At 39.6% G+C, this 24,712-nt stretch overlaps 1 protein-coding gene across 1 annotated transcript in view; it reads left to right on the forward strand.

Annotated features, from left to right (window-relative positions):
• The first annotated feature begins 20,491 nt into the window (after positions 1 to 20,491).
• The window catches only part of arid1ab (AT-rich interactive domain 1Ab), an 81,707-nt gene continuing 77,486 nt past the window's right edge, over positions 20,492 to 24,712 (forward strand). The window contains exon 1 of the mRNA XM_084739149.1: positions 20,492 to 21,804. Within this exon, the coding sequence (XP_084595275.1) occupies positions 20,905 to 21,804 (900 nt within the window). The 5' untranslated portion in view covers positions 20,492 to 20,904. The remainder of the gene's footprint in view (positions 21,805 to 24,712) is intronic.

Consider the following 24,712-nt stretch of genomic DNA (forward strand, 5'->3'; position numbering starts at 1 on the left):
AACAGTCTCCTGTTAGCCATTGCTAGCTAGTTACTAATTGCTAAAATTTTTGGGAACACTCAGTACATTGGATACATCAGAGAGAGAGGAGGAGGAGAGGAGAGGAGATACAACAGAGAGAGGAAGGAAGTGGATGAATGTGAGTAAACATGACATGAATAAAACTTAAACATTACCTTGTCCGTGAACAAGAATTTCATTCAAGTACAAAAAGCATGCAATGGTCAACAAAAAATGTAAAAATTGTATAATACAAAATGTGTGTGTTGAAAATTACAGAAACTCTGGGTGGCTGTTTAGCTCAGTTGGTACAGCATCTGCCCCATGTACGGATGCTATCAGTCCTCTGCAGCAGCCGCTGGTTTGACTCCCACCTGTGGTCCTTTGCTGCGTGTCATCCCCTCTCTCTTCACCCCCCTTTCCTGTCTACTCTTTAGCTGTCCTATCAAATAAAGGCAAGAAAAGCCCAAAAACAGTAAGTCGAGGTCATTATTAGAATATTTAGCAAGCTACTGCTTGGCTAATGTTAGCTTAAAGCCATAATACTCTCCCAAATGTTTCCTACAAATTTCAAACGAAGAGAAATCTGTAATTTATTCAAGTTAGCGGTGTGTTTCCTGCTAGGTGTTGCTAGCTAGCTGCTAGTTGCTGTAACTTCTGGGAAATATGGGATACATCTGAGAGCCAGGAAAGAAGTGACAAAGTGAAATGCAAATAAAATTAAAATGTTACCTCATTCATGGCCAAGATTTTTGAGTCATTTCAGATTGATTTGAATCTGCAATGATGGTTGTTCAAAGGCGAAGAAATCAACTCCCATGATCCCACGCCACTTCATGACATTATCTTTTGTTATCATTTTAATATGAGAGAGACCCCTAGTGGCAGAACCTAGATATTGCGCTTTTAAAGCCGCAATTCCTCTGCACGGAATCAGATTCAAACCAAAGGCTGTGCAGAATTTCTGTTGCCCACAGCCACAATCAATAAGTGCTTATGAAATATCATGTAATATAATGAATTCACCCAAAAGGAAAAAAAAGGCACATTTGAAATCCCAACCCAATCGCTATACAGCCAGGACAAGGACATGCACGTGATTCCAGTAAACATGATTTAATAATAAATGTGTTATTGAGCTTGAAACCATAAAAATCATGGGTAGTGGGTGGTGGATGGGGGTATACGGGAGGGGTGGGGGGTGGGGGGGTGCCAATTTATTGTAGAGAGACCTGATTTCCCCAGGGCTTGTGTTGTTAATTCAGTGTATTATAGCACTGTTTATCCAAAGAGGGGGCAGGAGCCGCTTCAATAGGGGCGCCGTCCTCTCTGAGAAGTCTCTCTCAGACACCCAGGACCACTGATTTCTGCATAGTGAAAGCTTGTATGAGCGCTCCATCAGCAGCATCCCTTCAGGCCGCTTGATGAGACTCTGCTTCCTCCTCTTCTACTCTCCGTCTCCCTCTTCCTGCCAGTCCAGACCAGCTTTTTCCTCTCTCCGCTGCTTATAACAGAGCCAAGCCTTACATTAAATCTGTGTTTCTGCATAACCGGCCTTGTATGTTTTTTTTCTCTCAGTCTGCTGGGCCCTCTTCTGTCTCTCTCCTCTTTTCCCTTGCAGTGGAAATAGCGCAAGCCAAGCCTCCCAGTGCCTCACTATCAGCGCTTTCTTTCTGCACAACCTGAATTCTTCCAACACAACAGCAAATAAACAGTGTTGCAAAAAAAGGATGGTGGGGGGACTGTGTACAGCACGACAGTGCCATTTAAAACTGTGGCTATGGAAACCCCTCTGTCTTCCCCCTTAATATGTGTTTACGTTGCCGGGTTTGACTGACAGATAAAGGCACACTGGGGGAAGAGCCTCTTTTAAAATGCATTGTCTTTCAGCACCTCCTCCCTCCTCTTTTTTTTATTTTCTCTTAAAATAGGCCTCTCTGGCAGGTTAAAATGAGGCAGAATAAATTACTTTGGCTATATTTTGCCCTTCTTTCCCTACTGTCTTGATTTGTACAGTTGCAGGACAGAAATTGCTCTCCTTGGTGCCTGAAATTAAACATTGCTGTTGTCCCTGACTATGTTCCTAGAGCCCTTTTTATTGTAACAGTCTCAGTGAGGATTGCGTATGTGGCGCCTGCTGCTATCAGACGAGGGATATCAAAATCTCTCGGAGAGGCATTCAGCCAAAATCCTTCAATAAGAAGGTTCATGGTAAAGACACTGAGGCAATATTGTGTACTTAATTTAGTTTTATGTGTAACAGTGAATATACAAGAGAATAAACAGTAAATATAAGATAGGGGAGACCAGGGATGGTACTAACACTTTTTGTTTGTGCACCAGTAACTTGTTCGTGCTTGATCTTTCAAACTTTGATACACGGTATCCATTTGTCTACTACAAGGAAAACGTACTTGAATGTCCACAACACGATCACAGTGTGTTTATGTCAAACACAGAGTTACATTGTTATAACCTACCCCACTACTGCAGTGAGTTGTGACATTTGTTGATGTTAGATGTGACAATGAGAGATGACACTATCCAATTCAACTTTTTTTGAGGAATAGAGAATGAACAGTTTTGAATAAAGTTGACAATTTAAAGTAACAAAAAATGTTGTCACAGTTGTGATGTAGATGCCCCTGGGTTGCAGGCTTTGTGGGCCCAGAAGTGACAAAGTACATACTTGAGTAGGGATGCATCGATACAACTTTTTTCAGACCAAGAAGTACAAGTACTTACATTTGGGTCCTTGCCATGACTTTAAAAAATGTTTTACTTTCTTCAGATGTTCCTCACTTTCTAAATGTAACAAATATTTGTTGCTCCTGCAGCTAGCATTAGCAAACTTCTTGAACTCTATGTCGTGTTGATTCTTCAGGCATTTTATCAAAGCTAGCTAGCTACTTTTTGTAAAATTGTATTGTGTATGGTGGTATTGGAGTGGTATAGTTTTATAAATACAGGTATGAATACATGAGTACAATATCAGACCGATACCCAATACTGGTATTGGTATCGGTGCATCCCCTTACACTTGACCCATACTTCTTTTTGCCCTGAGTTTGCAAAGCGTTCCATGCACACAATGCAGAAATTCTTGTTTTAGTCAACTGTTACAACTGTCCTCTCCCCAAACAGCCATATACTGCTGACTGTTTTAGCATGTGGGCTTGAAGGTAACATGAATCCAAAGCATCAGATTACTACAATACAATGAATGCTCAGCAAAAAATTATTTATTTTGAGCTTGAAACCATATGGATGACATCACTGTAGCTCTTTTCTGATTGGTCAAACTGACAGCAGTTCAACCCGATGTTACACCACTCCCTGGTCTCCCCTACACTTCTTCTTTTATTCCCTGATGCTATGAATGTATATGATAAAAAAGCTGTTATTATTTATTGATTTTCTTATGAAAATCCAACACAAACAGACAGCTGAGACTAAAGGGCACTACAGCACATGTGCATCTTCGCTGTATGTTCTGAATTGATCCTCATTCTTGCACCTCACGGAGAGACTGAGAGCTTTTTAATGAATCACTTTCAGTTTGTAATGCTTCTGTAACCTAATGCTAAGTTGTGTTTGGGCCAGTTGTCTGGAGGAGACAAGCCATACTACAGAGACACATGCCAAACAAAACCCTTGGTTGGCACTATGATGTGGGCATCATGCCTTTGCCAGCCTTCACTCTGTAGGGCCTGTGCCAACCTTTTATAAATGCCCTATTTGGCAAGAGCTGTGCCCAGCAGTGTCTCTTAAGGTTCTGGTTCAAATACCCTCTTCAAATGTGAACCCGATCCAAATCCTAAACGATCCAAATGATGCGTTCCAAATTGTAAGCTCTCATATCATATTCAGAGGAAACCGTGGATTATGTTTTATCAACTCGACTGGCAACAGATGGAGAAAAACTGGAAAGTCATATGCACAGCCTCGTTTTTCTTTATTGTCACACATTATAGTAGATTTTGTTCGTTAATCTCGGCATCCTCCTCCCTCGCCACGCATGGAGAAAAAGGTGGCAGCTGCAGCACATCAGCGTTCACGGTTTGTTTTCTTGGTATTCAGCTCGGAGGTGTGTCGCCCAGAATTACTGCAAAAAGAGCAATTACAGCTGAATGTCCTCTCTTTCATCAGCATTTCAATGCAAAGATTGGAGATCCGACCCCCAGCCGGTACCACCCCTATCTGCAACCTTGCCCCCGCAGCCTCAGGCCGATAATCAGCCCCAGAGAATAGTTTCTGCCCTCAAAAGCCTTGTAGTCCCCTATCTTGCAGCTTCCCCGCAGAGTCAAGATAAAGTTTTGTTTTCACAGTTGACTGGTGGGTGGTGCTGGACCCCCTTCAACCCCCCTACCCGCTGTCCTAGCACGGATGCAAAAGGTCATTCCTGAAGTGTGCCGCCCCACATGGAGACAATTCCCATTACAACGGAGGGGCGCTTAGATCGTCATCATGCCCACGTAGCTGCCCTCACACGTGCACTCTCTTAAAGTGCTAACTAGAACTATATCGGGTTCTTTGGCTTATTCCCATAGCAGATCCCCTTTGGGTTCCTGGTAGAAACTTTTATAAAGATTCTACTTGGAGGCTTTTCAGAGAATTATACCTAGAACACAACAGAAAAGACAATACTTAAAACCATCTGCGAAAGGCCCCCCTCCACACATCCTCCTGCAAGACATTCTACTCAGAACCCTCTTTGAAGTTTCCACCCAGAACCTTTCCACCCTCTAGGGCTGGGTTACACCAATATGGATTCATTTTTAAACCAGAGTAAATTATGGTTTCACTTTATGTTGCACTAAACTTTAAAACTGTCTTAAAATGAAGAAACATTCAATTTAAACCTAAGTTTAGTTTTTACTCTGAGAAATAAATTTTGTTGCACCAAAACTTTGAACTCCATTTTAAAATGTGATCCAATATTAACTTTAAACCTACACTTGAGGTTTTAACTTTTAAAACGGCTGCCTTTTTTTTTTTAGATGGATAGAGCAAAATATTCTGTTAAGGGATGGACTCAACCCAGTCGAGTTTTATCATGCATCTCGTCTTTCTTTCACTCCAGTTGATAATCTGGCCAGCAAGTTATTCTCAGAGTTGAAATTAGAGGTTCTCTCCCAAACAGTTATGACTTGGCTAATTAACTTTTTGGCTACCTAACAAACAATATAATGTTTAATTAACTTTTTAGCAAACTAGCATACAATATAACATTTGATAAATCTTTTAGCTAGCTGGCAAACAATGTAATGTTTAATAACATTTTATCAAACAACAAACTATAGAACATTTGGTTAACTTTTTAGCTAGCTAGCATAAAATGTAGTGTTCAGTTAACTTTTTAGCTAGCTTGCAAACAACATAACATTTAATTAACCTTTTAACTCACTAGCAAACATTTAGTTAACTGTTTAGCTGGCTAACAAACAATATAACATTTGGTTAAGGTTTTAGTTAGCAAACAATATAACATTGGTTTAAATTTTTAGTTAGTTTTAAGTTTTAGCTAGCTAGCACTGCTTAATTATAAGATGGATTTTCTGGACTTTAAACCCAGTTTTGCTCAACTCTGATTAGAACTAGTATGAGATTAAATTAATCTTTGTAATTCCTATCCAGTCAAAGGGAGCTACAAGAACCCACCCGAGGGTTCCACCAAAAACCCATTTGCATTCCATGGGTTTCATGTAGAACCCACTCAGGGAGATCTAAAAATATATTTTATGAGGGTTTCATCTGTGACTCTCTTGTCCTCCGAGGGTTCTTGGAAGAACCATATTGTATCCTACAGGTGAGGCTAAACATGATTGTATCCCATTTATTGTACATTGCGGTTCTCAGAAATGTTAGTAATCAATGTTACAATTTCCATTGTTTATATTAGGAATATTAGAATTTTTCCCATCCTGTCAACAATCCTTAAAGAACTCTATTTCAAAAAGAGTTACTAGAATGAAAAGAGTTCTCAGTGGAACCCCTAAACTAACGAATAATAAATAAATAAATAGTTCTGTTCAGAACCTCAAGCCTTCAGGGAGAATGCTATGGAACCCTTATTTCTAAGAGTGTGCCCATACAGCTGCTTTCCCATCTAACCTATTCTATCCTGTTGTTGTCACCTTGCAAAGATGTTTATATGCCAAAGTTTATTCCCCATTTTCTCAGACAGTCTCTTTCAGAGTTCATCCCCTTCACACAGAAGTCTCTTGCTGCTTCAACAGTGACTCCACCACCTATCTCGTATCAAACTGCTATGCTAATGTATTCCCTTGTTTTTTTTTTCAATTTCGCTTCATCGTTGCCCTTTGTAAGTTAAGGCATTCATGCTTGAAACAGCACAAACATCAGCCCCCATAAGAGGGAAGAGTTCAGGCACAACAAAAGGCGCATCTGTAAACAATAGGCTAAAAGAGTGGGACAAGAAAATGATTCAGCTGGTAACAGCTGAAATACATCCAATTTCAATATATGAGAAGATTGGTCTCTTGAGCATCTCAGGGGCCCAGGGAGTGAATTACATCAGCCGTTTTTCAATATAATGCCTTGTATCAACATACTGATATTACGCACAGAAAATGGTTTCTCCATAAAATGCTCCTTTGGTTTCTACATAGACTCTATTTTCCGCGCGGGATAAGTACAGCTGCCTGCAATTCTTTTTTTCACATCCATTCATTCGCGTCCAATTCATCTTCTCAGCCTGCCACAGTTCATATTGATATATGCTCAGGGGCTGTTCTCTAACAGGTAACTTAATCACTCCATCTTCAACATGTCAATTTTGTCCATCTCTCTGCCAGCCCACTCTGCTGTTCATCATGTCTACATTACAGTTAGCTATTTCACCTCAAAACAAACGCAGGTCCCCTGACTGCCACCATTGATTGCAAACCTATGGCTTCTGAATCACTAATTCAAACATGCATATTTGGTTCAATTATAGTTTTAAATATTCATAGCCTAGTCTATCTTTCTATCTTGAATGTACTGCATGAGCAGAATCTAAAGTCCCAGTCGATCATTCACACATAAAAAGTGGGGCAGCATCGTAAACCTCAAAATATAGCGTTTGATTTTATTTTCACCCCATCATTCTGAAAAAATAATGTATTCTCTAATGACTACTGATGTGCAGCAACAAAAGTTATTTATTTTTAAAGCATTCTGAAGCTATAAAGTGCTTCTCATTTGTATGGTTTGTGAATACTACACAAAGTTTATAGCGCTGTAAAGTGTTAAAAATTAAATGAAAAAATAACACATAAAACTTGAATAACTAGACCAATCCTATGCATTTTAGACCTCAGGTCATTATTGTTGAAATGTTATAGCAGGGCAGCCATTTGGTCATTCCACCAATTATTATTTCAATATGTCCCATGTCCTATGTTTTTCCCAGTGCCAGTTTCTTGTGTTTTATTGTATCTTTTGTCTGTAAATCAAGACAAACAGGGCAGGGCTGGTTATGTGATTGGCTGCCCGATTTAATGGCTATAGGATAAGTTCTCTATTCATATTATTACATGTAATAAATTCTCATTTATTTATTTAATTTAAACTTTTTGCATTTCCATAAAAGTAGACATATGCTAAGTGAGACTTCTGGAGCAACAGCCTTATAAACAGCAAATTTCACAGCATATCAATTAAATTATGAGAATTGTCACAGTTGTTGAATTATGGTATATTTTGCGTCAAAATTCAACTTTGACAAATGTCTGACATGCAAAATTGTACTGGTGAGCAATAGTACTGTCTTGATAGTGTTGACCTTTGAGGGAGTACAGAGTCCAAAATTAGGTACCACTATCATCTGTGTCACCATCCAGTCTTATGTGACCCTCTTCATGAACCAGGTTTCTCATAATTGTCTGGCACAAAAACACCACTTGAATAAACTCTAATTGTCTCATTAGTGAGAGAGCTAGCTTGCTGACAGTTAGCAAGCTAGCTAGTTCAGTGAGCTTTCTCTCTCTTCTACTTCTTTACAGTGGTGCAGAGATGACTTGTTATTGTGGGCCAACTCAAAAATTAGCATCATTCGCTAATGAGATTTTTCCATTGGGTTTTGGATCAATGCAGAAAATAAGCTCTGTGGCGAACAAAAGCTTGATACTTACACACTTTGTTCACCAAGATATTCTTGACAAACGAACATCATTTTTAAGCTTTTTGACATGGATGTGAAATTGCCAGAGGCTAAAGCTAATGCTATGCTATTAACGGTCACATAACTTCTGAGTGACTAATGTTTAACATGATGATGTTTAATGTGCCTAAGAATTTAAAAAGATAGTTCACCCAAAAATAAAAATTCAGTCATTATCTACTCACCCTCTGGAAGGTTGGGCCTATTGTTTTAAACTAAACAATGGAAGTGAATGGTGACCAGCTTTCATATGTAAAAAAAAACAAAAAACAACAGAATAAAAACATAAAATGCCTCCAAACTGCTCATCTGGTGTAATCCAAGTCTCCTAAAGCTCTGACATGCCAAGCTGACAAAAAAATGTTATTTACATCATGTTTTAGCCTGACTTTTCACTGTAGATCCTTAGCTTGGTGCCACGTTCACATGCATGCTGTCTGAACTAAGAGTGTGTGGCGTGATGGTGTGCAAACAGCATGTCGCGACTTTAGGAGACTTGGATTATGCCAGACGAGCAGTCTGGAGAAATTTTATGGGGGTTTTTTTGCCAGTTTTTTTTTTTATATTTAAGAACTGGTCACCTTTACTTTAATTGTTTGGGAAGTTCTCCAACACTGTTTTCTTGTAAAATTCCAGCAGTGTTTTGTGCTCTATCAAAATAAACCCGACTCTCAGTTGGTATGAGAGTGAGTAGATAATGACTGAATTTTCATTTTTGGGTGAACTACCCCTTTAAGCTCTTCTCACTTCCCGCTGCACCAGAATTTTTAAAGCACATAAAAGCTTCCAGATTCATTAATTGACTTCTGTTTCAACAAAATCATAAGCTCTTTTAAGTACTTTTCATTGGATAAATATTTGTAAAAAGCACAGACAGACATAAAGGGTATTATTGTATTATCATGTAACAAAACATGAAAAACTCTTAAGCTTGTGTTAACCACAAACTAACTAACCAAAAACCCAATGACTCTGAGGTGAGGCAACCAGAGATGCTAATATGCTAACTTATTATCAAGCGTTAGGACTCACTCCTGCAGCTCTCTTTTGAATGAAATAATTAGAGCTCCGACGAATAATCCAACTATAAGCCAACTATGTTGATGATCAATTGATTGTTTTGAGTCATTTATAATAAAGAATGTCCAAATTCTTCGATATCAGCTTCTCAAATTTGAATATTTTCTGGTTTCTCTAGTTCTCTATGGCAATAAACTGAATATCCTCTATGGCAATAAACTGAATATCTTTGTGTTTTGGACAAAACGAGACATTTGAAGACGTCAGGTTTGGATATGGAAAACAATCATCAACATTTTTCACCATTTTCTGATATTTTACAGACCAAACCACTAATTGGTTAATTATAGATCAATCGAGAAAATAATCAATGTTTAAAGTAACTGTTGGTTGCATCCCTAAATAATAAACAATGAGAAGAAAACTGGTGCAAGTGAACAGCATAAAACAGAGAAAGAAGTTTTGAGAGCCTGCGACTGACTAAAGCTAGCTTGCTAGCATGTTAGCTTGCCAGCGGCTGTCTCTTTTGCAGAGACGTTCAATTTCCATCATTTTCTGATATGATATTATAAGAATGTGGATTTATAGCACTAAAATCTGAGATTTCTAATTGTAAAGAACATTTTTTGAGGAGCCCTGGCTATGTTTTTCCCTGTGAGTCTTTTTCTCCTCTTTATTTTGGCCTTATCCTTGCAGCTGAAGCACTGACAAGATGCTCTGTGTGATTTATAGGGATGGGACTGTTTGTCAGTCGAGTAGAAGCTCACATACTGGGCTCTGTGACCCACAATGGAGCAGTTCCCAGTATGCTAGCAGTGATGAGTTCCCTCACTTACTACAGAGATGATTCCCCGCACGGTTTCCTTTCATCCCCACTGAAAAGAGACTGAGCACTTCTCTGTCCTTGCAGGGTGGACACCATAATTTTGAGTGCTCTTAACCTTGCCTGGCTTTGTTGAGATCGGGGGTCCTACCTTCACTTCACTAGCACACACTGCGAGAAAATGGAGTGTTTAGAATTCAGCGCCGGTGTCCGTGTGACTGTGTGGATTTTATGAATTCAGAGATTTTCCCAAAAAAGAAAAAGAAGCCCCCTAGCAAATTATCACCCCACACACAAAAAAGGTAGATAAAAGTGCCCCAGTGTAACCTGAATATGTCCTATCAGCTTTGATTTGAAAGCCTGTCGTGGGGCATTGAGGTCCCCCAGTCTATTTTCACCTGAGGAACAGAGAGGATTTCACTGCTTGGGAGAGAATAATACAAGGAGAGAGGAGCAACTGATTGAATGTCTGCTAAGCAGTTCAGGGTGAGCGGTGGCTCCTGAAAAGTTTGATCCCATTTGATCAAATCAGGTAAGAACAATGGCTGAAAGATTAATCTGAAATATGACCTTATAAGGCTGCGGAATAATTCCACAAGTGCTTTTTAATATCCTTTCATCTATCAGAGCTTTATGTTTGGATTAAATGTATACCGAGGCCCTGAAGAGACACAGTGGTTTTTTAAAGACAATCTGAATCTGATTGTCTGCATTTATTGAGGAACCCCGCACTCTGACAAATATGGGTTCCAGAAAGGTTCTTCCTGAAGGGCAAAGCACCTGTTTTTTTGGAGAAAGGGTTTGTCAAAGGTTCTTTGAAAGACTGATGGTTCCATTAACAACCCTCTTCATCCAAAGAACCCTTTTTGGAAGAAAGAGCTCTACAAGGATTGTTGGAGTCCGTGATGAATTCTATCATCAGGGTTCTTAAAAAAAAAAAAAGGTTCTCTGTAGAAACTTCTGAGTGTGTTTTAAATAAAACCCTTGCGATATAAAAAGGTTGTCAGTAGATCCCACTGGGAGGGTTCTAGATAAAACCCCTTCATACAAAAAGGTTATAAAAAAGTTTTACCCTCTGAGTGTGTTCAAGATAAAATACTTGAAAAATAAAAAGGTTCTCTGCAGAACCCCCGGAGTGCATTCTAGATAAAACCCTTGGAATATAAAAAGTTTCTCCATAGAACCCCCTATGTGTGTTCTAGATAAAAACATTGGAATATAAAAGGGTTCTAAATAGAACACCCAGAGAGGGTTGTGGGTGCCATTATTACACCATGGAAGAATTCTCTGTAGAACTTCTCATAGTGGGCTCTGGGTCAAATCTTTATCAGATGGTTCTGGGTATAATCCTCTCTGAAAGAACTCCAAGTGGTTCCACTTTTAATAAAAGGTTCTACCAGAACCCTACACCCTATATGGTTCCAGTCAGCACCTTTACTTCTAATAGTGTGGAAGGAACCATGCAGGACTTTTTAGTGCACATTCCTCATTCCTGCACTGTTTACAAAGCAGTGTGTGTGTGTGTGTGTGTGTTTGTCAGGTGTAACTTTAAGCGGCAGGTTCCACACACACACACACACACACAGAGCGTCTGGGAACGAGCCGGATGCCCATTGCACTTCGCAAAAGTGGCACTTCCTTCCTCTACACACTCCAGACTATGCGTTGAACGGCTGCCTGGCAACCATCTGGACAGGACCCAAGTGTTGTGATTGTGTGTGTGTGTGTTGTTTTAGTGTGTGTGTGGCCAGGACAACGTCACTGTGGGATTACCACTGATGTTTGGCGCAGGTATGCATTAATGACTCCTGATGGCCATAAATTCTCAGTGTGTACATTATGAGCCGGCTATTGCGCACGTGGGTGTGTACCGTGCATCCGCATGTGTGTGTGCCTGAATTCAACTCCACTCTTGTTAGGAAATTCCACGCCACATTATTGGGTTGTCTTGGTGATTGTATGGCTCCATTCCCAGACTGGATCCCAAGGGATTAAAGTAAAAGAAAAACTCCTGAATGATCAGTCATCAGTTAACTCGCTCAACAAGAGTGACACTTCTACTGTTCAAAGCTGAGATTAATTGAAGAAAGTTACTACATTAAAAATGCATATTTAAGAATATCAAAGGCCTACATAAATTAACAGAAATAGAATATTTTGGCTTAGTTAAGTTAGTAAAATATTTATGACCCTAGCCTGTCCACTGAAATTTGTGTTTTTGCATTTATAACTAGATTTGATGACATGAATAATGAACTCCCTCTAACTCTTTGCATCTTTCAGCGAAGCTTTTCAGCATGGATTTTATTGTTACTCTCTGTTCCTTCATTCTAATCAACCCCTGATATCAATTTAATAATGATTACGAGAGAAACGGCCCACTGGACGGAGTCCAAGCTGCTGCCGTGGTGACGGGCCGGGGAAGCCGCGGCATCAAGCCGAAGGTGATGCATCACGGTCATCATCGCGGGGAGGCGGTGGTGGGGCACAAGTAAACACTCTTAAATCATCATCCGGGGACAGATGGGGGGTGTCACATGACCCCCCCTCTCCGCCGCCACCACCACCGTCCCCTCTGCCTCTCCCTCTGTACACACTATCAACAGTCGGAGGAAGGAGACAAATGGGACAGAGTCCAGCCAGAGAGCACTTGAAAATAAGTTCAGATTTTCTCCTTTTGTTGGAATGACTCTCAGTTAGCAGAGGTGGGAGGAGGTCACATGTGTAAGTCCCAAGAAAGTGTCAAGTTTTACGTAAAAATCAATGTTTTAGTGTTTTTATTACCTGAATTTTGGTATACATCGGAATCAGACCCTACAGTGACAAAATAGTCATTTTGTAGGTATTCTTGGGTATTTTTAATGGCTTTTCATAGTTTGTCTTTTCCAGTCAAACCATTAAAAACTTTTGATGACTCATCCTGCACTCGGGATCATATGCTGAATTTGTGTCGAATGAGATGCTTTCTTGCTCATGATGACAAGGAACATGGAAGGAGAATGCATCCCTTCACCAGAGTGGACTACAGTGTTTCTGGGGAACAGGCCTCACTATACAAAAGCACATCTTTATAATGTTATTCACTGATTTGGGTGAAACTGGCTCGCTCTGATGTCCTCCGGCTGCTCAGCTTTAACTGTAACTGTTAGCTGCCATTAGCTAGCAACAGCGCCGGGATTAACAGCAGACAAATACAGCCTCTGAGACTGACAGGGAATACTGTGCCGAGATAGCTTTACTTGTTGCTAAAGTAACTTTCTAACTGCTAACTGCTGTTAGGTCAGTTAGCCGTCATTCAGCCCTGGGGTGATAAACCCAGTAAGAAAACCACAGCAGCACTGTAGCCCATTCCCCTTTGTCAAGCTGTCTTGGTCCTGGTCTTGCCATGTTTACTGGGAGCCCTCAGTGAAGACTGGGTTAATAGGACTGCTCGCCCTCCTGGTGTTACAACCATGGACCACCATGGCAAACATGTAACCAATTAGCGCCCCGCTAGCTGTTTCATGGCAACTTAAACCTTCAAGTTTCAAGGAAGTACCAACTTGCTCTGGTAAGCGAGACAAGTCATTACTTACATCAAGCAAATCAGAAGTCAAGAATTCTGATGATCTACCCCAGTTTTCACATTTAAATCAAACACAGTTGTGTTAGCTAGTGCTGTGCCCACATAGTTTGACTTCATAACATTACATGGCTCAGATCAGTCCCCCGATTGTGCATTTTATTGAGAAGACATACCATTAATGTAAAAAACAACTGACCATTCCTAAGTCCCAGCCCTTGTGCTCTGTGCTCCACAACCCAGTGGTGTACCCAGTGGAACTTCAGACAAATTCTTCTCCTTTTCTTGTGCTTATGTTGAAAAGAAAACCAAATTTTGAAGACACTTAAAAGTTGTAAGACACAACTTAATGTTAGCAAAACATCAGATAAAAACACGAAATCAAGACATTTGATAGCTAATTTTACAAAGACAGTAGCTAACTAGCTAGATAATCTGTATCTACTGTTAGCTAGTTAGTGTTTTGCTAACATAATCTGACTTAAGAAAGTTGACTGGGGTCCCATCTGGTACCAACTGTTATTGGAGCACAAAGCAAAACTCAAAAAAACTCAGAACAGGCTACTGGATTCAAAGTTAAGTCTAACATAACTTGAACTAAATGCTGGCTTCTAGTTAGTGTTTGACCAGCCAATAAATTACCTCAAAAGACACATTCACATACCTTTCTGCATGGGTTTTTTAGTGACGGATGAAGTCAGATGTTGTGGTGATCGTTTCACTAATTTTTGCACACCGCTGTAATACCTGAATCCAGGTTTATTATTTTGGACTTGCTCCCTTCATGATAACTATTGCGTGCTAGTAGCATTGCATTAGAAATGACCCAATTTCAAAACAAAAAGTAACTTCTCAATAGAGTGCTGCAGAAATGAGTCCTACAACACAGAAATGAGTTAGCATATTAGCACTTCTGGTTATCTCCTGTTGAAGTCAGTGGGTTTTTTGTTATTTGCCTGAAATAAGGTAAAGATTTTCATGCTTTGTTCTACAGCATAAAATAAGTCACAACATAGCCTACTTGTGAATTTGGAAGCTTTTATGTGTTTTTAAAAAAGGTGATTGCTAACAAGTAGCTAAATGAGACACTGGTTGTGTTGGCTTGAAACATCATAACACCCAGTGCTAGTCAATTAATGGAGTCATGTGGCAGTGGTTATTTGTTCATGCCATAACATTAGCTTTTCACTTCTGACAACTGTATTTATGTTTTAAATGATAAAACTGGTGTTCATTTGTGAATAAAACATTTAAGTACCAGAAACTTTTGTTTTGCAGACCTTATTTTCTGCACTAATCCAAAGTCCAATGGAAAATTTCCATTGGCTGTTTGTGGGGGGAACCAGAAGGATGCCAACTTCCAGCCCGGCCTACAAAAATGTCATTCCTGTAGCACTCTATATCTAGAAAAAATGCAAATGTTTGATTAAAAAAAACAAAGCCGTTTTGAGTCATCTGCCTCAAGTTTAAGTCATGTCTCGTGTCATGAATACCAAGTCAAAGTCAAGTCTCAAATCCTCAAATGACTTGAGTCTTCCACCTTTGTCAATTAGACAGAAGATAAGACATGGGGCACGGTACTCAGAGATCATGTGGGAAGTGTGAACCTTATTCTACATGCGCCAGACAGGATTATGTCAGAGAATTACAGTGAGAGGTTTTCGTGGTAACACCTTTTCGTCAAGTCATTCTTCGTCTGTGGGTGGTAACACTTATAGTACAGTGACTCCATATGCACAACAATTGTAATATGGAATGTAAACTCCTGTAGATGGCCTCTTCCTGATTCAGCCTTAGGATTTCAGAATAAAAGACTCTTGCTTTCCCAGCCATATCATTTTCCACATTCGTAGCATCCCTATTAATTCTGTGTTAAGGAGGTCCTCATGCTCGCTGTTGAGCTTGTCTGGACAGGCAACATGGCATTTTAGAGAACACCATATCCTTGTAAAACAAGAATCACATAAATAAATGCATGACACTCTTAGCTGCACAGGAGGTCTTTAGCATCATGTTGTTGCTCTCCCACAGAGATTTAACATACCATATGATCTTAGTGCTTTTAAGTCACTTTGCAGCGGCGCGGAGCCACACACACGGATGAACAACAACAGATAAATATTTTTCAAGGTAAGCGCTGAAAATACAGCACATTTTAGAAGCCACTTCTAAAATAAGACCAGGAAAACAAGAGCATAGAAAGCAGATTATAGTGCTCTTTATAAACATGTGAAACAGAGAAGAAGAAAGACTGCACCCTCTGATAATAAACAGCAAGTTTATGCTAAAAAGAAAAAGAAGCTCCCTACCCCCTCCTCCCTTACAGCCTAGTCTCTGCGCTTTCTGCTAACACACACATACACACACACACACACACGCACGCACACACACCTCCCTTAGCCTATATAAGCAGACAGCAGCTGAGCTGACCCCCTCCACCCTGCATACTCTCCTTTATTAAACACACAAAAGCTGTATTTGCAGCTCTGAAATACATGTGGATATTTTGGTTGGTTTCTGAGTCAAACTTCAAGTAAAAGAGGATCTCTTTTTCCACGGACAGAGTGAGCAATGTGAGCAGAAAGCCCCGCATTGTAGAGAGAAAGGGCTGAGCAGAGCACAGAGCTGCTGCTTCCCATCCCCCACATTCACATAGCAAAGTTCTGCTGCTTTTGCAAGCGCCGATGCTGCGTTCACGGGCTCCACCCGAGGCTCGGGAACGCAGAATGTCGCAGGATTCGACTGCTTTCTGCTTGGAAATAGAACACTTTTTGCTCATACATGAGTGGGAGTTTGTTTTCTAGGCTTGTTGCTTAATTTTCTTGTGCATCTCAGAGCTACTTTACAGAAATGTAACTAGAAAATATGTTAATATATTGTCCTAGAAAAGAAAAGCACACTACCTTTCCATATAAACAGATTTAAACAATATTTTAGGTCTATATATTTCTATTTCCTCTCATTTGTCAAGAATTTGGTTAATATTCTGTTAATATGTTAACACAGAGGATATTTAATACTTTTGCAAACTATATTTTCAAATGATGTGTTGAACATATGTTGTGATTCTGTTTTACTACATTCTACAATCATCAATAATTGATATATTTATATTATATTGTAATCTATATTATTTATAATCTACGTGCTTACGTAGAGGTCCTCATTAATTGATACCATTGCAATAAATTAGTCTTTCTAGGGTCCACACCTAACATACAATTAATACAGCATTACACAAATGAACATTAAGGCCATGCATTTACTTAAAAATGACTTTAATATACATTAATACGTTAATGCCAGTCAACTATGTACATATATTTAGGTTGAGAATATTGTAAAAAATATATATATGAATGTATGTAAAGGATTGAAATTCCTAAACAGAATGAGAATTATGCAGATAATATGAAGCAAAATACAATGTTGAAAACCTGCAAAGAGTTATACATGCATGACAGTTAATACCTCTGCATATTCTACTATATATTCTACATTATTCCATGATTGTTTGCTGATGTTCCCATTCACCACTGTGTCTGGTGTCATTTATGGTGTTCTGGTATACGTATCACAGAGTTTTCACACACTGTGATGACGGACAGCAAGTAAAGTAGGCTGTGGTAGGACATTTCATACTTTCCTTCGACATTTACCTCAATTTTACGCTGCATGAGCTGTTCGTTTCTGACTCAGGGCGTGATACCGAAAACTCCGACCGCACAGGAAGGCATCATGAAGGCTGCTGCTGCTAGGAGAGCGCGAGGCAGGCAGGCAGAGAGCACGAAGAAAGGGGGTGGGGAGTGAGAGAGAGTGGTAGAGAGACATAGGATGTCTGCTCACATTAATTGTATAGAGCGACTTTCTGCTTTCTCCAAATCTCGTCTCGTTCTCGTGTTGTGTTGGCGTGAGATTTGACTTTTTAACGGATAACATGTGATGCGTTCAATTTCGGCGGCCTGTGCACCACTGTCACTTTTCCACCACCACCACTGTTTCTCTTTTTGTATCTTCACTTCCTGCTCTGTGACTGGCTCAGTCCATCCCCCATCCTCCTTCCTTTTCTATCCTCTCCCTCACACACACGCACACACACACACACACACTGCACAGACACATGCACAGGTTGTGATTTCATGCTTTCCCTCTACTTTCTTTCCTCCGCTGTACACTCACTTCTCTCATTTGCTTTTGTCGACACATGGAAGCAGTATGGAGGCAGTCACTTCCAGCCATTAGCCCACTCGAACAGAAGAAGCCTATTTTGTTCCACCCCTTTAACGAGCTAATAAGATAAAGTGCACAAATGAATGTAACAAAGAGCAACACACAGCTCATGCATGAAGCAATTTTTGTAATCAGAATGGTTGAATAGTTATGGCTGACTTCAAGGCAGAGCAGTATGGTAAAGGAAGGGCGATTTTAATTGTTTAATACCATAAAACTGTAGACAAAGTCTGGCATTCAGCAGTGTTTCAGACAGAAGCCTTGTATATGAAAGCTATTTAAAACATATTTGAGCTGAAGATAAATGCGTCAGACTGGTCATTGTTGAGGCCAGGGATATAAAGCCACTTAAATTCTGTTTCCTTGTTAGGACAGACATAGCTATTTAGTGATGGAACATTCTTTGTTTACACCATAGCAAAGAGCATCAATAAAATGTAGTCTTAAGCCCGACTGATATATCAGTCGACAGATATTATTGACCGATATTGGCCAGTCACAAATATATTGATTGATATTGGTCGATTTCATAATTCTTCTTTATTGAGGTTTAATAAATATATATATTCTGCTCTATTTGTGTTTTTTTTAACTCATAGTTATTTATAATTATTAAAAATATCTTTGAAAGTTTACTGTTTCAATACCCTGCTCTCCTTTGTGAAAACATTTATTGCTAAACTGTTAAATATCTTGCCTCTATTATATATCTTTGTTTCAAGTCAGTTTGAGGGATCAATGTGTAATAATAATAGTAAAAATCATTATCATCATCACCATAATAATCATATATAGTCTAAAATGTAGATAAAGCTCATAAAAAGCATGCAAAATTTAACTAATAAGTATATAAATATATAAACAGATAAGATTCAGATAAAATATGATCTCATACAACACAGATAGAATATCAATAACAGAGCTTTTAAAGAAACATGCAAGAATACTAAAATAATGATACTAAAAGCAGGGCCCAACCAATACTGGATTTTTGGGGTCAATGCCAATACCGATATTAGGTTGCAAAAAATTCTGATATCGATACAAATGCTGAGATTCCTTATCTTATTTGTCTTCCAGAATATATCATACAGAATAAATAGTTTACATATAAAAACAAATTTTTCATATTATCACTTTGCACAATGATATGTAATGGAGGCAGGATATTTTATGATTTAAGCTAACATTAAATGTTATTGTCAAAAATGATATCAGGGCACTGAAACAGTAAACTTCCACTGGTTCAACTATAAATTTAAAAAGAAACACACACAAATAGAGCAAAATATATGTATTAAACCTGAGGAATAAAAATATACACAAAACACTTCTTATAAAGCTAACAAATAAAAACAATCTGCATTATATTTTATTAAAAAAAAAGGTTTCATATGTTGATATTGGCACATATTGAACAATATACTAATACTGACCCATAGAACAGTGATAGGCCAATATTGGGCTGATAATATCAGGCTGATAATATCGGCCAACCAATATATCAGTCTGGCTCTAAATAAAACAAGCACTATTAAAATATTTAAAGACAATAATGTTAAACACTAGTTTTGTATAGCTGCGTAGTTTGTCCAAATAATATCTGATTGAGCACACATTGTAAAAATGTAAAATAAATATATATATAGTTTCTAATCTATATCTCTCTCACTTACTCTGTTAGACAGCCCACTGTTGTGTATATTCAGCAGCATAAGCTTTACATCTATATGCAACACTTAATTAGTCTCAGAATGACCAGTGCTTTATGCTAACAAACAGGGCTTTTTGAATATGTAGACATTTTTATGTGAGCTCAGTTTAATGCACATTAAACCTACAACAATGGCTCTTCTTGGTTATAAACAATGTTGTTATTAGACAGTCTGCAGCACATTTAACTGTCTTAGACAAAAACCTTGTATAGGAAAGCTTTTAAAAACATATTTCAGCCAAAGTTAAATTTAAAAAATATTTTAGCTAAAGCTAAACATGCCAGACTCATCATTGTTGAAGCCAGGGATGTTAAACTGTAATCATGATTACTTATTAGGGCAGACAGTTATTTTGTGATAGAACATTCTTAGTTTATTATTATTATTATTATTATTATTATTATTATTAATAGTTTATATAAAATATTACTTGAACATTTTTTGGTGCATTTCAGACAACATATATGTCAATACCAGTATAGACACATGTAGCTGTGATAGGCTAATATCGGCCTGATAATAGTGTTCAACTGATTTATCAGTCTGGCTCTAACTAAAATAAGCACAATTAAAATATTTAAAGACATTAATGTTAAACACTAGTCATGTAGGTCATCCAAATAAAATAAAGTGACTGGTGAATAGAAAATTTTGTAAACATTTATAAATATATATTCTAATCTAAATCCCCCTCACTGTCTGTGGCAGACAGCCCTTTGCTGTTTATTCATTAGCATTTAAGCTTTTCACTTAGATATGCAACACTTAATTGGTCTTAAAATGACCAGTACTTTATGCTTACAAACAGGGCTTTTCGAATACGTTGACATTTTTATGCATGAGCTCAGTTTAAAGCGCATTAGACCCACAATAATGGCTCTTCTTGGGTATAAACAATGTTGTTATTAGACAGTCAGCGCAGTCCGGATCCAGTTTTCACCACGTGCTCCGCTCCGGGTTTTCGTTTTCTCGCGGCAGGTCGGTAAGATGGCTGTGTCTCGCGGAGCCTCGTGCTGGTTTGGTTGATTTCTAGCTCGCGCTCTCGTTCTGTAACAGAAGCCCCCCCCCTCCAACACACACACACTCACACACACACTCACTAGTGTCGGTGAAATTCATTTGCCTGGCTCTGTATTTATATATTTTTTCTTTCACAAACTTTCCCCTCTGTGTTTTTAACTTTAAACGGAGTCGCGGTGGATTACCGGATACCGGTCCGGGCGGAGGACACAGGGGGGAATGAACCGGGACAGCAGCGGGTACGTTGTTCTAAATATAATTGTATTTATATTCAATGGTTCTTCTTCGGAGTTTGATTGTGAGTGAGTCGCCGTGCTGAGAGAGAGAGGCAGAGAAAGAGTGGGGGAGAGAGAGAGAGAGGGATATCATGGCCGCTCAAGTCGCCAGCGTCGCCACTCTCAACACTAGCCCGCCATCCGAACTCAAAAAGCCGGATCGGGACCCGCAGGAGGAGTCGGTACCGGGAGAGAAGCAGCATGAAAATAAGGATCCGGGAGCTGACGGCGGATCTCCCGGCCAGAAGGAGCTGCAGGACGGGACCGATGCTGGAAATGCTGGGGGAGGAGGGGATCCTGACATGAAGAACGGCAACGGGAATTTGCCCAGGGTAAATAATAATAGCAGTAATCAGAATGATACAGGCGGGCCCGAGGGGAATAACCATCCCGGGATGGGACACCACCACCCGGGCCCCTTTCCTCCACCTCCTTACGGTTACAACCAGCACTACAGCCGGGGCCCTTTTCATCAACATGGCGGACAACAAAGCCCTGGCATGGCAGCTGCATCGGGGCCGGGCATGATGGACCCTTACCCCCCTAATTCACACGAGCACGGCTACCCCAACCATTATAACAACTACAGCCCCTTCCAGAGCAGGACTTCTTATCAGGGCCAGGGATACGGGGCCATGAATTCCCCGCGTAACAACCAGCCTCCGGCGGCTGGGGGGCAGCCAGGCAAGCAACAGCCAGCAGGAGGAACCACAGCTATGGCTGCCTCTTACAATAATCAGAGGTATAACATGGGAAACCAACAACCTACGTCCACGCCAACTTTAAATCAGCTTTTGACATCCCCCAGCTCTGCCAGGAGCTACCCGAATTACCCCCAAGGAGACTATAACAATCAGGAAGGGGCCAATAAGGGACCAGGAGATATGGGCAGCAGTCAGTATGGAGGGGTCCATCCGGGTTGGCAACAAAGGACCCACCATCCGCCTCCCATGAGCCCGGGAAACACTGGACAGCCTCCAAACAGAAATCAGGTAAACTTCACTTACTCCTCTGACACACTTTGACTGAGTTAAAGTCACCCAGTAGCTCAGAAAAAGCACTGTAGAGTTGCACATTGCATTGGATCAGCCATTGTCTATGTAGCAAGAGCTCTAAAATGGCTGCCTCTCTGTGTTTCTCCCAATACCACCCCCTGCAATAGTGTTTAGACTGAGAAAGAAGCTGCATATTCTGTTGGAAACAACTTTCTGAGTTGTGGGTATTAGTGTGTGTCCCTGCTGGGTAACAGGGCAAGAGTTTGACTAAGTAGAGCAAGAGTTTGTCAGGAGAAAGTGTGTGTGAGTGCACAGGGAGATGAGGTGATATTCCTTCGCAGTGCTCCTTCTTCTTCAGCCTCATTGTAGATTTAAGTGTTGTTTCTGTGAGAATCCGCGGCGAAATAGTCCCCCTTTTCGGTGCCGTGCTCCCACCAGCGCGATCAAAAGTTGTGTCAACGGCTGTCAGGGCGATAAACAAGATGCAAATGACAGCGATCGCCGTTAAATAACATTTGCATAATCATTAAGAAAAGAGCGGTTTAAAAAGCAGCCGCACACAGGCGAGTGGAGATGCGTCTCACAGTCCGGTGAAAGGCGACAATTAGTGAGTGTTTACTCGGATCAAAGTGTGATTGTGACCGCGATTGATTCATCTTGACGGAGGGTTTCATTCATTGTGGTTCGGTTCGACTCCCTTTCCTCCACCCCCCTCCTCTCCTCGCCTTTTCTCCTCCATCCATGTGCCTGCCTTGTAAACACGGCCCCGCTGGTTGGAGTTGGCAAAGTGCAGATTGCCTTTGCTTTGGGATTTGAATTATGGAGGTAAAAATCCTGCTGTCAGAGCCAGGAGACAGTTGGTCTTAGGTTGACATGCGAGCCGAGATCTGATTGGCTCCCCATCCCTCTGCTCTCGGCCATTTATAATTGCATCTAATGGAAGGCTGCAGAAAAACAGCCCCCTCTGCCCGCTTCTATCCTCCACTGTGTCAAGACATCACAGTCTCAGTGTCTTTTTATGTGTTTTTATTGATTTTGAGTACTATTGCACACATTTGTGCAGTCATAAAATATATTTATATTTTTTTATACATAGAAATATATCTGAATATTCTTCCCTATTAACATAAATATTACCAGATACAACTATGTTAATATCAAAATTACTTATTGATTGTATTTAGAGCTGCAACAATTAATCAATTAAATTTATTGAACTATTTTAATATGTTAATTATTTTGAGTCATTATTTTTTATATAAAAGTCAAAATTCTCTGATTCCAGTTTATTAAATGTGAATATTTTCTGATTTATTTACTTCTTTATGAATATCTGTGGGTTGTAGGCAAAACAGTACGTTTAAGGATGTCATCTCTCACCATTTTCTGACATGTTATTGATCAAACTAGTAATCGATTAATCGGGAAGATGATCGACAGATTAATCAACATTGAAAATAATTGTTAGTTGTACTTATTTAAAGCATTTTAAGGACACATTTTGCTCACTTCCTCACGCTGCAGTAATTTGCATGATGCCTGTACTCACACATCCTCCATTGTTTTTATTTGTCTGATTGAACCTGAAGCTCACATGTGCTGAGTCACATCTCCACTGTCATTTTTAGCTGTTGACCTCAGACGTGCACCTTGGGAAGTTTTTTTGGCCGTTGTTGGGTACACTGTGTGCACTGCTCAGCTCAAGTAGGCTGACTCTGGTACAGCAGATAGAGTAGGTGTGGTCATGTAGCCCCGTTGTACAACTGTGCTTTTCCACTGTTTCCAGATCAGGAGTTGGGGAGACTTTGTGTGGCCACGTGAGAGAGTCGGACTGGCTGCAGTTTGTGTTTACAAGCAAGCAAAGGTGTCAGCCGAGTGTCACAGAGGGTTTTTCTTTCTTCCAGCACGTTTACAGTAGTCTAATTTACTTGCACATGCACAGAGTGTAACCATGTCAACAGAGCTACATCTCCTCACAGTAATAACAGCCACATGTGCAGTGTTTTTACTCCACAGTTAAGTGTAAAAGGCAACATATGTTGAGTGTGTAGCTCTGCCTTTACAACAAAGGACTATTTTTATCATTTGAATTTTTATAGTTTTTTAATTTTTTGTATGACACTTTCTGACAATATTTTGTCAGGCTTGGATGATACGGACGATGGACGATAATACTTGTGTGCTGACTGGATATGTATAGTGATTCTCAAGTATTGCAATTCAATAATATAATATACTGTGATTTTGTTTGCTTTTTTAAACACATGGACATGGGAAAAAGTTCAATCACACACTTCTAGAGACTGAACATTAGAGCTTGGAGGCTACACTTATATTGTGATTCTGATACTTGGGTGTTGCTTTGGTATGTATTGCATTTCTTAAGTATTGTGATTCGATATTATGATTTTTCACCACTTTCGTTTAATTTTTTTTCCTTTGTATTTTTGATGCTGTAATCCAGGGCTCAACAATAGGTGTTGCCAGCTTAGATATGGTGAGTAAAATGCTATATCGGGCTAGTGAATCTAGCAATTCACTTGCCCGATTGAGCAAGAATTTAACTATTAAACTACTTTGGTAGTTGAAAAATGTGTTTTGGCCTCTCAGATATGAAGATTTCCTGCTTTTTTTGTGCACATTATCATATTAAGCTTAATATTTTTGGGTTTTGGACTGAAAAAATAAGACATTTAAAGACCTCACCTTAGAAAAACACTCAACTGTGATGTATTGCAAGTCAGGAAGTATTGCAATTCAATATTACAATTTATTGCAATTTTAGTTTTCTTTTTTAACACTAGACCATGGGAAGCATCATTGCTAAACTGCATACAAAAGCAATAAATAAAATACTTTTTTATAAGTAAACCGTTACATTCAGCTGTTCCTTCTCTGGAAGCCA

Source organism: Lutjanus erythropterus, chromosome 16, assembly GCF_056507025.1.
Source record: "Lutjanus erythropterus isolate fLutEry1 chromosome 16, fLutEry1.hap2, whole genome shotgun sequence".
NCBI lineage: Eukaryota > Metazoa > Chordata > Actinopteri > Lutjaniformes > Lutjanidae > Lutjanus > Lutjanus erythropterus.